Source organism: Indicator indicator, chromosome 17 (assembly GCF_027791375.1).
Source record: "Indicator indicator isolate 239-I01 chromosome 17, UM_Iind_1.1, whole genome shotgun sequence".
NCBI lineage: Eukaryota > Metazoa > Chordata > Aves > Piciformes > Indicatoridae > Indicator > Indicator indicator.
Genome location: NC_072026.1, coordinates 21933852 through 21946205, shown reverse-complemented (window position 1 = coordinate 21946205; position 12354 = coordinate 21933852). Strand labels below are relative to the sequence as shown.

The following is a 12354-nucleotide window of genomic DNA, read 5'->3' as shown; positions in this document are numbered from 1 at the left end:
CAGGCAGGGAGTGAAACAGCTGAAGCACTCCCATGAAAATTAATCTTGCACTGGAGCATGCACAGCACAGGTTCCACACAGCCAGATCAGCTCCTTAAAGCCCAGCCCTGCTGCCAGAGAACAATAGTGACCATGCACACGTTGTATTGGCTCAGCTCCACTGCCTATCCATGCAGTTTTCAGCAGTACCCAACCAACCTGACATTTAAAATACCTGTGAATGCCTATTCCTTGGCTCAGCTCCACTGCCTATCCATGCAGTTTACAGCAGCACCCAATCTGACATTTAAAGGACCTGTGAATGCCTATTCCTTGTCTCAGCTCCACTTCCTATCCATGCAGTTTTCAGCAGCACCCAACAAATTTGACATTTAAAATACCTGTGTCTATTCCTTGTCTCAGCTCCGCTGCTTATCCATGCAGTTTTCAGCAGCACCCAACCAATCAGACATTTAAAATACCTGTAAATTACCTATTCCTTGTCTCAGCTCCACTGCTTACCCATGCAGTTTTCAGCAGTACCCAACCCATCTGACATTTAAAGGACCTGTGAATGCCTATTTCTTCCATCAGGTGCCTACTACAGTGCCTGAAGCAAAAGCCTGCAAGACAATGCAAGCTGAAGAGTACTAATATTGTAGCTATTGGGTTGGAACAGTAAAGCCACAGTCTCTGTAGTAATTTCCAGCTAGGGAAGTCATCTGCACTGGAAAGCAGCTCTTGCTCATGGGGAAAGGAGCAGCCCAGCAACCTTTATCAGACTGGAGGGACAAAAGCCACCTGCATTTGCCAAGCCAGAGCAACAAAAGGTGAACAAAAGCTCCGCTGGCAAGACAAAGGGAGGTTGTAGCCATGTGTGTTACTCTCAGGTGAAGCTACTTCCCGGGAGCAAGCTGCACAGCTAGCTGAGTGTTCAGATAGCAATGGCTGATAGCTCTGCTCCCAGCTTTGATTCCAACTTTGTCAAAAGATTATTCAATTTGAACGGAAGGCTCAGATTTCCAACAACAAAACCAAGCCCAAAGCAGGACCATTTCTGTCACAGGAGCACTCAGAGGAACGAAAGTGCAGCAACAATACAGCAGGTGAATTCCTCTTTCCTTTCCAAGTGCAGTAGCCAGGAGGAGGAAAGGATTAGCAGAAAGGCTACAGAGCAAGCCTGCCTTGGAGCTTGACCTGTCCCTTCGAGATCAGCTCTACAAATCAGCAGCAGCATGAACTTTGCAAACGAACACAAACAACATTATCAGGAGCATGGCTTCACCTGCACAGATTCTCTGTGTTTCAACGGAGAGGGAAAGACTCGACACACGACATCCATCAGGAAACAGCCAGGATAAAATCTAGGCGGGGAGGGGGATGGGGAGGGGGGTGGGGGGGCAGGAGGGGTCTACACAGAAAACAAGGTAAAAATTCTGGGTGCCGATGTCATTTAAAAGACAAGAGGGTACTTTGCCACAGGGCAGTCTCCCGAAAGCAATCCCCACCTCGTTATCACCATCCTGAGTTTCTCTCACTTACATGTAGGCTGGAGAAAGTGGCGATGACCTGGATGTTTTAAGCACAGGAACTGGGAATTTCCAGATAGCAGGAGAGCTCGTTTTCCATTTCAATGGCATGTTGTCACCACGGTACTACAATAACAGTAAACAGCGTTTCCATAACAGACTACCAACTAGGACTTCCATTCCACACACTACTGACACACAGCAGTGGCTTGGCTGCTGCTAAGAGCGAGGAAATGCTTCTGCCAATGCCCTTAAACCGATGCTCCCAATCTGTAAAGCGGGGCTGGAAGGCATCTCTCTCTCTCTCCTTTTTAAATCCTGCTGTCCCCTGAAGCACGCTGATGATTCTCTCCTCCTAACTCAACAATAGTGCCACCTCGTTAGGGAAGAGCTGACTGCAGTGGATGTTGAAGGGAAGGGAAGGGGAAGGAAAGGAAAGGGGAAAGGAAAAAAAAAAAAGGGGGGAAGACTGCAACTGTGCCCCCCCAGCACAATGCAGCTTCTTTCAGCACAGCAGCTAATTCCTAAATCACTCTTTTCTGAGGCTATTGTTCTACCTTCCCAGGGACACTGCAGCACTCTGCTAGATTTCTCTTGGTATTAACCTCGTTTCTGACCAATGGAAGCAGGAAAAACAGATAAATCAAATGGATGGGTTTTCAGATGAAAATGAAGCCACATACCTACTCAGAATACACTTGTCATCCTCTGAGCAGTCTTCTGTGGAGCTGCAACAATACAAACGGGATAGAAATCTCAGCATAGCCTTAGGCCACGGCTAATAGAGATCAGTGACTAAATTCAGCAGCCTGTTTTCCTCCTGTGCAAAGCTCTGACCAAACAACACAAGAATGCCATGATGGAGGAAAAAAAAAGTCCATTGCAAAAAAAAAAAAAAAAAAAATATATATATCAGTCCTTCTAATCCATAGCTAGAAAGAGAAAATAAAGCACAAATGGCTGCAGGTTGCTGCATGCTCTTCTAACAGCTTCTGCTTCAGGATGCTCTCATTTTCCTATTCTCATTTCCAAGGAGGATGAGGATTTAAAAAAAAAAAAAAAATCTCATGCATTTTACAACATGCTATGGAAACACAAATCCCACTCTGTCTTCCTGCAGCAGAGATGCAGAGTGTTAATAGCAGCCTTTGTAGGGATGCTATCAACAATCTAATTCTCGACACCCACCCCCAGCAGCTCACAGATTGCCTGAAGGACCCAGGGAGCAGACGGTCAGGCAGGTGTCCACCAGGGACCACTCTGCAACTCTCTGCTCCACTTGCTGACCTCCCAGGGCTGCAGGCAGTGGGGTGCATACAAGACAGGCTGTTAAAAAGGGAGCAGAGAATTTAACAGCATAATGTGCACAAGGAGAGCAGGTTTCCAGGGAAAAGGTGGTAGAGCTCCAGTGAGACTCACTCCTTCACAGGGAAACAATCAAATTCAAACCAACCAACCAAAAAATAAACCCAATCCAAAAAAAAATCACTTCTGATGTACAGCCAGAGCAGACTGAGTCAAGGTGAAGATGTTTAATCTCCAGATTTCAGAATAGCCTTTGTACAGCCTGGCAATTTTTCTGTTCATCAGGGCAGCTTAATCCTACCACACACACACACACAGAGGAAAAAAAAAAGCCAACACCCTGTCACACTGCTCAGCAAGGAAGAACAGAAGCAGGAGTAGAGTTTCTAGAAATCTCATCATTTTATTAATACCAAATAACATTCTGATAGGCTTAGGGATTGTGGTTTTGTTTTTTGGTTGTTTGGGGTTTTTTTACCATAATGGTAAAAGCCACAGTTAAGTTTATTTTGGGGATGAAATCACCCAGGACTAATTGCTGCTTCTGATCGTGACTGAAAACGTTTGCCCAGAATTGTTTGGGGCATTTGAAGCTGTTACCAGAAGCACAGGGAAGGAAATAAAATCACCCAGGATGAGCAGAGCTGAGGATGAATTTGAAACTGAATGCACCTATTTGAGAAACAACTGAGGAGCCCTCTCCCACTTCCTGTGTTGTTCAAAGTTGTGGGAAAGATTAGGCTTTGTTAAAGGAGTACCAGAGGTATTTAGAGGAGATTGAGACTGGAGAGGAGGAAGAAATTCTTTGCAGTGAGGGTGGGGAGACACTAGCACAGGTTGCCCAGGGAGGCTGTGGCTGCCTCCTCCCTGAGGTGTTCAAGGCCAGGCTGGATGAGGCCTTGAGCAAGCTGGGCTGGGGGGAGGTGTCCCTGCCCATGGCAGGGGCTTGGAACTGGATGATCCTTGAGGTCCCTTCCTACCTAAACCATTCCAGGATTCTCTAAAGAAGTTCCAAAGCATTAACACAGGCAGTAAATGTCACACAAACTGCTCCTTGCACACTGCTCAGACAGTGCTTAGGTGGGACAATTTCTAAGGACCACTCATGCTGCACAGAGAAACAGGCAGGTTTAGTGTGAAAAAGGCTTACTTTCACTAAAAGACTTCATGTGCTTAGATGCCACCCGCCAGAAGAGTGTGGCCAGCAGGTCAAGGGAGGTTCTGCCCTTCCACTCTGCCCCCAGGTGCATCGGCAGTGCTGTGGCCAGTTCTGGGCTCTCCAGTTCAAGAGGGACAGGGATATATTAGAGAGTGCCCAGTGGAGGCTGCAAGGATAATGAAGGGACTGCAACATCTCTGCTATGAAGAAAGGCTGAGAGCCCTGGGGCTGTCCAGCCTAGAGAGGAGAAGGCTGAAAGGAGAGCTGATCAATGTCTGTAAGCATCTGAAGGGTGGGGGGCAAGAAGGGGCCAGGCTCTAGGACAAGGAACAATGGACACAAACTGAAACCCAGGAAGTTTCACCTAACAGAAGAAACCTCTTTGGTGTGAGGGTGCTGGAGCCCTGGAACAGGCTGCCCAGAGAGGTTGTGGAGTCTCCTTCTCTGGAGACATTCAAGCCCCACTTGGATGTGTTCCTGTGTGACCTGCCCTGGGTGACCTGCTCTGGCAGGGGGGTTGGACTAGATGATCTCTGGAGGTCCCTTCCAACCCCTTCCATTCTGTGACTATGACTCCATGCCTGCTGCAGTCTCACCCAGACACAGACCAGCAGACCACTCGACCACACCTTCTGTGTGCACTGAAGGCATAAAAGCTGAGAGCTGTGGGACAGGAGCTGTTACAAAGCACAAAGAAAGGTATCATGGGTTTGAATCTCACACTCAAGTTTGCAGTTGCATTTGGTTGGCATGGTACAGCATTTGTCTTAAAAGTCCAGCAGGCAAAGGCTGGTCCTGCCCTCCTTCACACTGCAACTGCTAACTGCTTTTCAAGTTTCCAGCTCCCTGCCCTTCCAGAGCACAGGGTTAAGGGTAATCAATGGGCCACAGTTTCAAAAAGGAGCTCTGGAAGTACCCTTCTGACCACTAAAATAAAAGTCAGCTCTAGCCACACAGCCATTCCCAAGCACTCTCTGTGAGCTGGGAGCTGGAGAAGAGCAGGCTCTGGGGAGACCTCAGAGCAGCCTTCCAGAACCTGAAAGGGGCTGCAAGAAGGCTGCAGAGGGACTGTTTGCAAAGGCCTAGAGTGACAGGACAAGGGACAAGGGTTTGAAATTAAAGAAGAGCAGATTTAGACTGGATGTGAGGAACAAGTTCTGCACCATGAGGGTGGTGGAACACCAACAGCTTGCCCAGGGAGGTGGTTGAGGCTCCATCCCTGGAGATATTCAAGGTGAGGTTCAGCAGGGCTCTGAGCAACCTGATCTAGTGGAAGGGGTTGACTGCAGAGGGGGTTGGACTGGGTGACCTATGGAGGTCCCTTCCAATCCAAACCATTCTATGATCTCAGCTATTTCCTCTGTTCTCTTGCTGTGGTTTTCTTTCTTTGTTTTCACCAGACATCTCTTAGGTTCAGTTGAAGCTTGTTTACTGCATTAGAGAGGTACTGAATAGCCACAGAATCATAGACTGGTTTTGGTTAGAAAAGACCTTGGACATTCACAGATTCATTTCATGGTTTGGGTTGGAAAGGACCTTAAAGATCATCCAGCTCCAACACCCTGCTATGGGCAGGGACACCTCCCCCCAGCCCAGCTTGCTCAGGGACTCATCCAGCCTGGCCTTCAACACCTCCAGGGAGGAGGCAGCCACAGCCTCCCTGGGCAACCTGTTCTAGAGTCTCACTACCCTCAGTGGTAAGACCACTGAGTCCAACCATTCTCTAGCTCTACTTCTACCCCTACCAAGATCATTCACCCTCTCAGGCTCATGTTGCTCAAACACTTTCCTCTGGGTGCTTCTATTCCTCTTTCTTTTGCCATTTCCTATACAATCACCCTGAATAAAACCTTTTCAGAACCAACAGGAGCAATCAGGATCAACTTTAAAGCCTGTGAACACTCAGCACTGCCCAGCTTCATCTCCTCCTCCTGTCCAGCTCACCCCACTTGACAAGTGCCCAATGCACAAAGTGCTGAGCAGCAGGGCCAGGGAGACTAAGAACAGGGAACTGCTTTAAGCCCTTTGTAAGAGAAGAGCCAGGGGAGGCACAAGGAGAGGAGCAAAGAAGCATTCAAAGAAACAACCCAGAGCTCTTCTCTCCCTGCCAGTCCCCAGTCAGCCAGGGACTGCCAGGGCCAAGGCTGCCTGCAGGGGTTCTGTGCTCTGCACAACCCAGGCCTAAGGCAGCACAAAGCCACAGTGTGCAGGAGCTGCCCTGGGACTGGTTTTGGGGCACTTTGGCATCAACACTGGGCTCAGCTCTGCCAGCCACCAGGAATTCCCTTGCTGCAAGGCAGGGCTGCTGCTGGTTGTGTTTTCCCAGCTGGTCACATCCATGTGCTGTTGTTTCTGGACTTCTCTCCATGGAAGCCCACTGGGAAATGGAGGATTTCAGGCATGGAAGCTCTTCTACACACCATGGGAAGTGCTTCCCCTCCAGCTGGCACTGCTGAGGCTACACCTGGAGTCCTGCAGTTCGTTTTTGGGCTCCTCACACCAAGAAGGACACTGAGGAGCTGAAGCAGGTCCAAACCAGAGCAACCAAGCTGGTGTAGGGCCTTGAACCCAAGTCCTGTGAGGAGTAGCTGAGGGAACTGGGGCCCTTTAGTCTTCAGACTAACTGCTTAGTTGTAGACTAAGCTGCAACTCCCTCGAAGGAGGCTGGAGCCAGGTGGGGGTTGGTCTCTTCTCACATGCAACAAGTGACAGGACAAGAGGAAACAGCCTCAAGTTGCACAGGGGAGGTTCAGGTTGCATATTAGGAACAACTTCTTCCCATCAAGAGTTCTCAGGCACTGTCCCAGACTGCCCAGGGAGATGGTGGAGTCTCCATCCCTGGAGGGGTTTCAAAGCTGCATGGATGTAGTGTTGAGGGATGTGGTTCAGTGGCAGTGGCTTAGCAGCAGTGGTGGATGGTGAGCTCTGGGTGAGCTTGGACTTGATCTCAAGGATCTCTTCCAAGCTCAACAGCTCTCTGGTGCTAGCAGCCACTGAAGCAGAAGAAAGCTAAGAAACCTAAATGCTTTATTCCAGGGGAACTGAAGCTCTTCTACACATCATTGGAAGTGCTTCCCCCTCTACTGGGCACTGCTGAGGCTATACCTGGAGTCCTGGAGCTCATTTTTGAGCTTCTCACTCCAAGAAGGACATCAAGGTGCTGGAGAAGGTTCAAAGAAGAGCAACCAAGCTGGTGTAATGTTGTTATGCTAATAAAAACTAAAAAACCCAACCAACCAACCAAAAAACCCCACTTTTACATACAGAATAAAAAATATGGGAAAATGACCTGGTCTGGAGTGCATTGCACCCACTTTGCCACTCACCCCCAGACTAAGTGCTATTGAGGGCCAAAAGCAGCTTGACAGCTCTGTGCAGAACCCTACTCACAGCTCTTTGTAGACAAGTGCAATGGAAACACCAAGCTGGAGATTTGCTTTTAAAACTCTAAAATGCTGAAATTCCACAAGGACTGCACAGATTAAACAGCTTCCAGGGACCATTCAAGGGACTTGTTTGCTCTGTTTTTCTCACAAACAATTGCATGTTGAAGATTAAAAGCAACCAGCATTTATAACTTGCTTCAAGTTCCATTCTGCTTCAGAGACTGTACTTGGAGTCTGATGAAGCCCAGCAGGCAGCTGTGTGCTGGCTGCAGCCAGAGGAGTGTGGGCAGCAGGGCAGGAGAGGGGATTCTGCCCCTTGGTTCTGCTCTGCTCAGACCCCACCTCCAATCCTGCCTCCAGCTCTGGTGTCCCCAGCAGAAGGACACAGAGCTGCTGGAGAGAGTCCAGAGGAGGCCACAAAGATGATCCAAGGGCTGGAGCAGCTCTGCTGTGAGGCCAGCCTGAGGGAGCTGGGGGTGTGCAGCCTGGAGAGGAGAAGGCTCCAGGGGGACCTCAGAGCTGCCTGACAGCACCTGAGGGGATCCTGCAGGAAGGCTGCAGAGAGACTTTTGCTGAGGGTGTCTGGAGACAGGCCAAGGGGGAATGGTTTGAAGCTGAGGCAGAGCAGGGTTAGAGTGGAGCTGAGGAAGAAGTTCTTCAGTAGGAGGGTGGTGAGACTCTGGAACAGGCTGCCCAGGGAGGTTGTGGCTGCCTCCTGCCTGGAGGTGTTGAAGGCCAGGATGAGGCCTTGAGCAGCTGAGTCCAGTTGAGAGGTGTCCCTGTCCATGGCAGGGGGGTCAGAGGAGATGATCTCTGAGGTTCCTTCCAATCTGAGCCATTCTGTGAGTCTCCTCCTTAGCTTTTGTTCTGTATACACAAGATGAGAAAAAAAGTCTTTGGGTTCTATGCAACCCCTTCCACAGCAGCCTTTCCCAATTTCTGCACCAGGCAGAAGGACAGCAAAGTAACTGACAGGCTCTCAGGCACTTGTGCAGAAAAATCCTCCACAAACTCACTGCACAGGTGGCAGAAGAAGAAAAGAAGAGAAAAGAGAAAGGTCAAAGGCAAAAACCCAAGCTGCCATTTCACAGACAAGGGCAGAAGCTGCTGGCAGGATGCACAACACAGCAGCTCTGCTCCCACCACAAGAGCTACCACAGGAGTGACATTTCTTGGCCCTCCTCCTCCACCTCCCACCCCAAAGCCTTCATCGCTATTGACCATGCAAGCAGGATTTGGCCCCAAAAGGGCAGCAGCAGGCAAGTGGCACCGTACTGCACAGAGGGACACAGAACCACCCCTGCCAAGGGTGCTGAGGTGGCAGCTGAGGCTGGGTGCTTCCTAAACTGAAGGCACAGAGTTACACCTCCAGTGCCCAGCCTAGTGGGTGGACACAGGCAATAGTGTAGTGCTACCCAGAAACCCTGCAGCCTCACACAGCTGGGTCAAAGTCACTGTGTTCTCTTTCTTCCCTCTCTGCTCCCGGGGGAGATGCTTTCCTATGGGATAATGGTGGAGGAGCATCTCAGAATGAATCACAGAATCAGCCAGGTTGGAAAAGACTCCAGAGATCATCCAGTCCAACCTATTACCTAATCCCTAACACCTCCTGACAACTAAACCCTGGCTCCAAGTGCCACAGCCAAGCTTTGTTTGAACACCTCCAGGCACAGTGACTCCACCACCTCCCTGGGCAGCACATTCCATGGCCAATTACTCTTTCTGGGAAGAACTTTCTCCTCACCTCCAGCCTAAACTTCCCCCTGCACAGCTTGAGACTGTGTCCTCTTGTTCTGGTGCTGCTTGCCTGGGAGAAGAGCCCAACCCCCACCTGGCTACAACCTCCCTTCAGGTAGTTGTAGAGAGCAATGAGGTCTGCCCTGAGCCTCCTCTTCTCCAGGCTGAACACCCCCAGCTCCCTCAGCCTCTCCTCACAGGGCTGTGCTCCAGACCCCTCCCCAGCCTTGTGCCCCAGACCCCTCCCCAGCCTTGTGCTCCAGACCCCTCCCCAGCCTTGTGCCCCAGACCCCTCCCCAGCCTTGTGCCCCAGACCCCTCCCCAGCCTTGTGTCCCAGACCCCTCCCCAGCCTTGTGCTCCAGACCCCTCCCCAGCCTTCTTGCCCTTCTCTGGACACCTTCCAGCATCTCAACATCTCTCCTGAACTGAGGAGCCCAGAACTGGACACAGCACTCAAGGTGTGGCCTGAGCAGTGCTGAGCACAGGGCAGGATGACTTCCCTGCTCCTGCTGCCCACACTATTCCTGATCCAGGCCAGGATGCCATTGGCCTTCTTGGCCACCTGGGCACACTGCTGGCTCCTGTTCAGCTGCTGTCACCCAGCACCCCCAGGTCCCTCTCTGCCTGGCTGCTCTCAGCCACTCTGTCCCCAGCCTCCATGGGGTTGTTGTGGCCAAAGTGCAGCACCTGGCACTTGGACTTGGTGAATGCCATCCTGTTGGACTCTGCCCATCTGTCCAGCCTGGCAAGGTCCCTCTGCAGAGCCCTCAACCCTCAGGCCTCTTTGGCCTGTTTAGGCCTAATGCCAGAATAAGAAGAAAGGGGAGGGGTGTCAGTCTCAGACCTGAGACCAGCCTAGCAGTGGGGGAAGAAGAAAGAGCCTTTGGGGGTGTGGGTGCACCCTCAGGGGGGGAGAAGGGAAGGGTTGGGGTTTTCTGGGTGTGGTATAAGGCAACTCTGTACACTTGGGATATGCTCACCACGATGCTTTGTAGTTTTTTGTAGCATATTAATTGCTTTTCCATTTAAACTTTCCATTCCTATGCAACCCATCTGTGTGAGGGTCATTCTTTTGCCCATTTTTGGGGCAACAGAGCTTCTGTCCAGCTCTAAACTAGGACAGCTGATCACAGCAGCTTTGCTTCTGCAGGCTCCCCTTGAGCTTCAGGGCAGCAATGCAGCTGAAGCTGATTCCCTTCTGATTCTCTGCCTGCTGCTTGTGATGCTCTCTCCCTTCCTTTATGCACTTTGAATGCATAAAGGAATTTTTTCTTATGCATTGTTTCTTATACACTGACTGCCAACAGCTGTCCCTTTGCTCCCTTCTACCTGCACTATGAAACAAGTTCTCCTCTTGCTTTCATTTCTGGGGCATGCATCCTTTCAACAAAACTTTTACACCATCTCTGCCTTTCCCACAAGAATTTCCTTCCTCACACTTCAAAGAAGAAAAAGTCACAGCAAGAAAGATCATAGACACATGGAATTGTTTGGGTTGGAAAAGACCTCTAAGGTTATCAAGTCCAACCACTGACCTAACTCCACCATGGACATTAAACCTTGTCCCAAAGTGTCAGAGTCCACTGGCAGTGTAAAACTGCACTGGTCTGGAAATACAGAGTCATAGAATGGGTTGGGTTGGTTTGGAAGAGACCTTAAAGCTCACCCAGTTCCAAGCCCCTGCCATGGGCAGGGACACCTCCCACCAGCCCAGGCTCCCTCAGTCTCTCCTCGTAAGGAAGAAAGCTGGGGAGGGACTTTTTAGGCTGTCAGGGAGTGACAGGACTGGGGGGAATGGGATAAAGCTGGAAGTGGGGAGATTCAGGCTGGACATGAGGAAGAAGTTGTTCCCCATGAGAGTGGTGAGAGCCTGGAATGGGTTGTCCAGGGAGGTGGTTGAGGCCCCATCCCTGGAGGTGTTTGCAGCCAGGCTGGATGAGGCTCTGGCCAGCCTGCTGTAGTGTGAGGTGTCCCTGCCCATGGCAGGGGGTTGGAACTGGATGAGCCTTGTGGTCCCTTCCAACCCTGACTGATTCTAGGATTCTGTGATTCTGTGTTCCACTCCCCTAATCATTTTTGTGGCTTTGTGCTGGACTCTTTCAAGCAGCTCCTTGAGGTCCTTCCTGAACTGAGGAGCCCAGAACTGGACACAATATTCCAGATGTGGCCTCAGCAGGGCAGAGTAGAGGGGGAGGAGAACCTCACTCTCAACCTACTAACCACAGCCCACCCCACTAACCACCCCAGAATGGCATTGGCCTTCTTGGCCCCAACAGCACATTGCTGGCTCATGATCAACACTACTCCACCTTTTGATAGCCAAGAAAATAAAGCAGCAGCCCTAATGTGGTAGAATCTCCCCAGAGCAATGGAGCTGAACTGCAATAACCACTGCAGCATCCCAGCACTGCACATCTGCCTGCAAAGGAACAAGTCTGGAAGCAGAAAAGGAGCAAACAAGGCTGCAGAGGGTTGCTGCTCAGGATCCCAGAGACTTTCACAGGATCACAGGATGTTAGGGGTTAGAAGAAACCTCCAGAGATCTTCCAGTCCACCCCCCCTGCCAGAGCAGGACCAGAGAATCCAGCACAGGTCACACAGGAACACATCCAGATGGGGCTGGAAAGGCTCCAGAGAAGGAGACTCCACAACCTCTCTGGGCAGCCTGCTCCAGGGCTCTGGGACCCTCCCAGTCAAGAAGGTTCTCCTCATGGTGAGGTGGAACCTCCTGTGCTGGAGTTTATATCTGACTTTGTCAGTGATGCTTTAATTGGTTTCCTTCTTCAGCTCTCTCCCCACCAGGTGGATGCCTCTCAGGCCGCTGCCTCTGGCTTTGCCATCTATTACACTGCAGCTGCTCAGTTACTGGCAGACAATAATTAAAAGACAGTGTTGACAGCACTGCCCTCCACACAAGGCAGTTAATTAATGCAATTTCTTTGACCACATAGCATGACAATACTCACACCAAAATTCACAGCAAGGGAAAGCAAATCTCTGCCTCAAGAGGGAAGCAAAGGAAACCAGGGCAGCCCTGTTTGGGGTCCCCTGACAGCAGCACTGCAACACTCCCCAGACACTGGAGAACAGAAAGCAACTGGGGAACTGCACCTGGGAATGCACCGAGTGAGGGCACAGCACAGCTTCTCTGCACGGCCCAAGGATCTCCCTTACAAAGGAACAGCCTCTCACAGAATGGGTTGGGTTGGAAGGGACCTCAAAGCTCATCCAGCTCCAACCCCCTGCCATGGGCAGGGA

General features: G+C 50.7%; 1 protein-coding gene across 3 annotated transcripts in view; it reads right to left on the bottom strand.

Annotated features, from left to right (window-relative positions):
- The window catches only part of KLHL13 (kelch like family member 13), a 97632-nt gene that overhangs the window by 63484 nt on the left and 21794 nt on the right, over window positions 1-12354 (bottom strand). The window contains exon 1 of one of the 3 annotated variants that reach the window (XM_054388456.1): window positions 2192-2271. The exons of 1 other annotated variant lie outside the window; for it this stretch is intronic. In XM_054388456.1, coding sequence (XP_054244431.1) covers window positions 2192-2271 — 80 coding nt within the window. Of the gene's footprint in view, window positions 1-1521; window positions 1620-2191; window positions 2272-12354 lie in introns of those variants that run through there. One more of the 3 variants, XM_054388455.1, reaches the window with a different exon arrangement.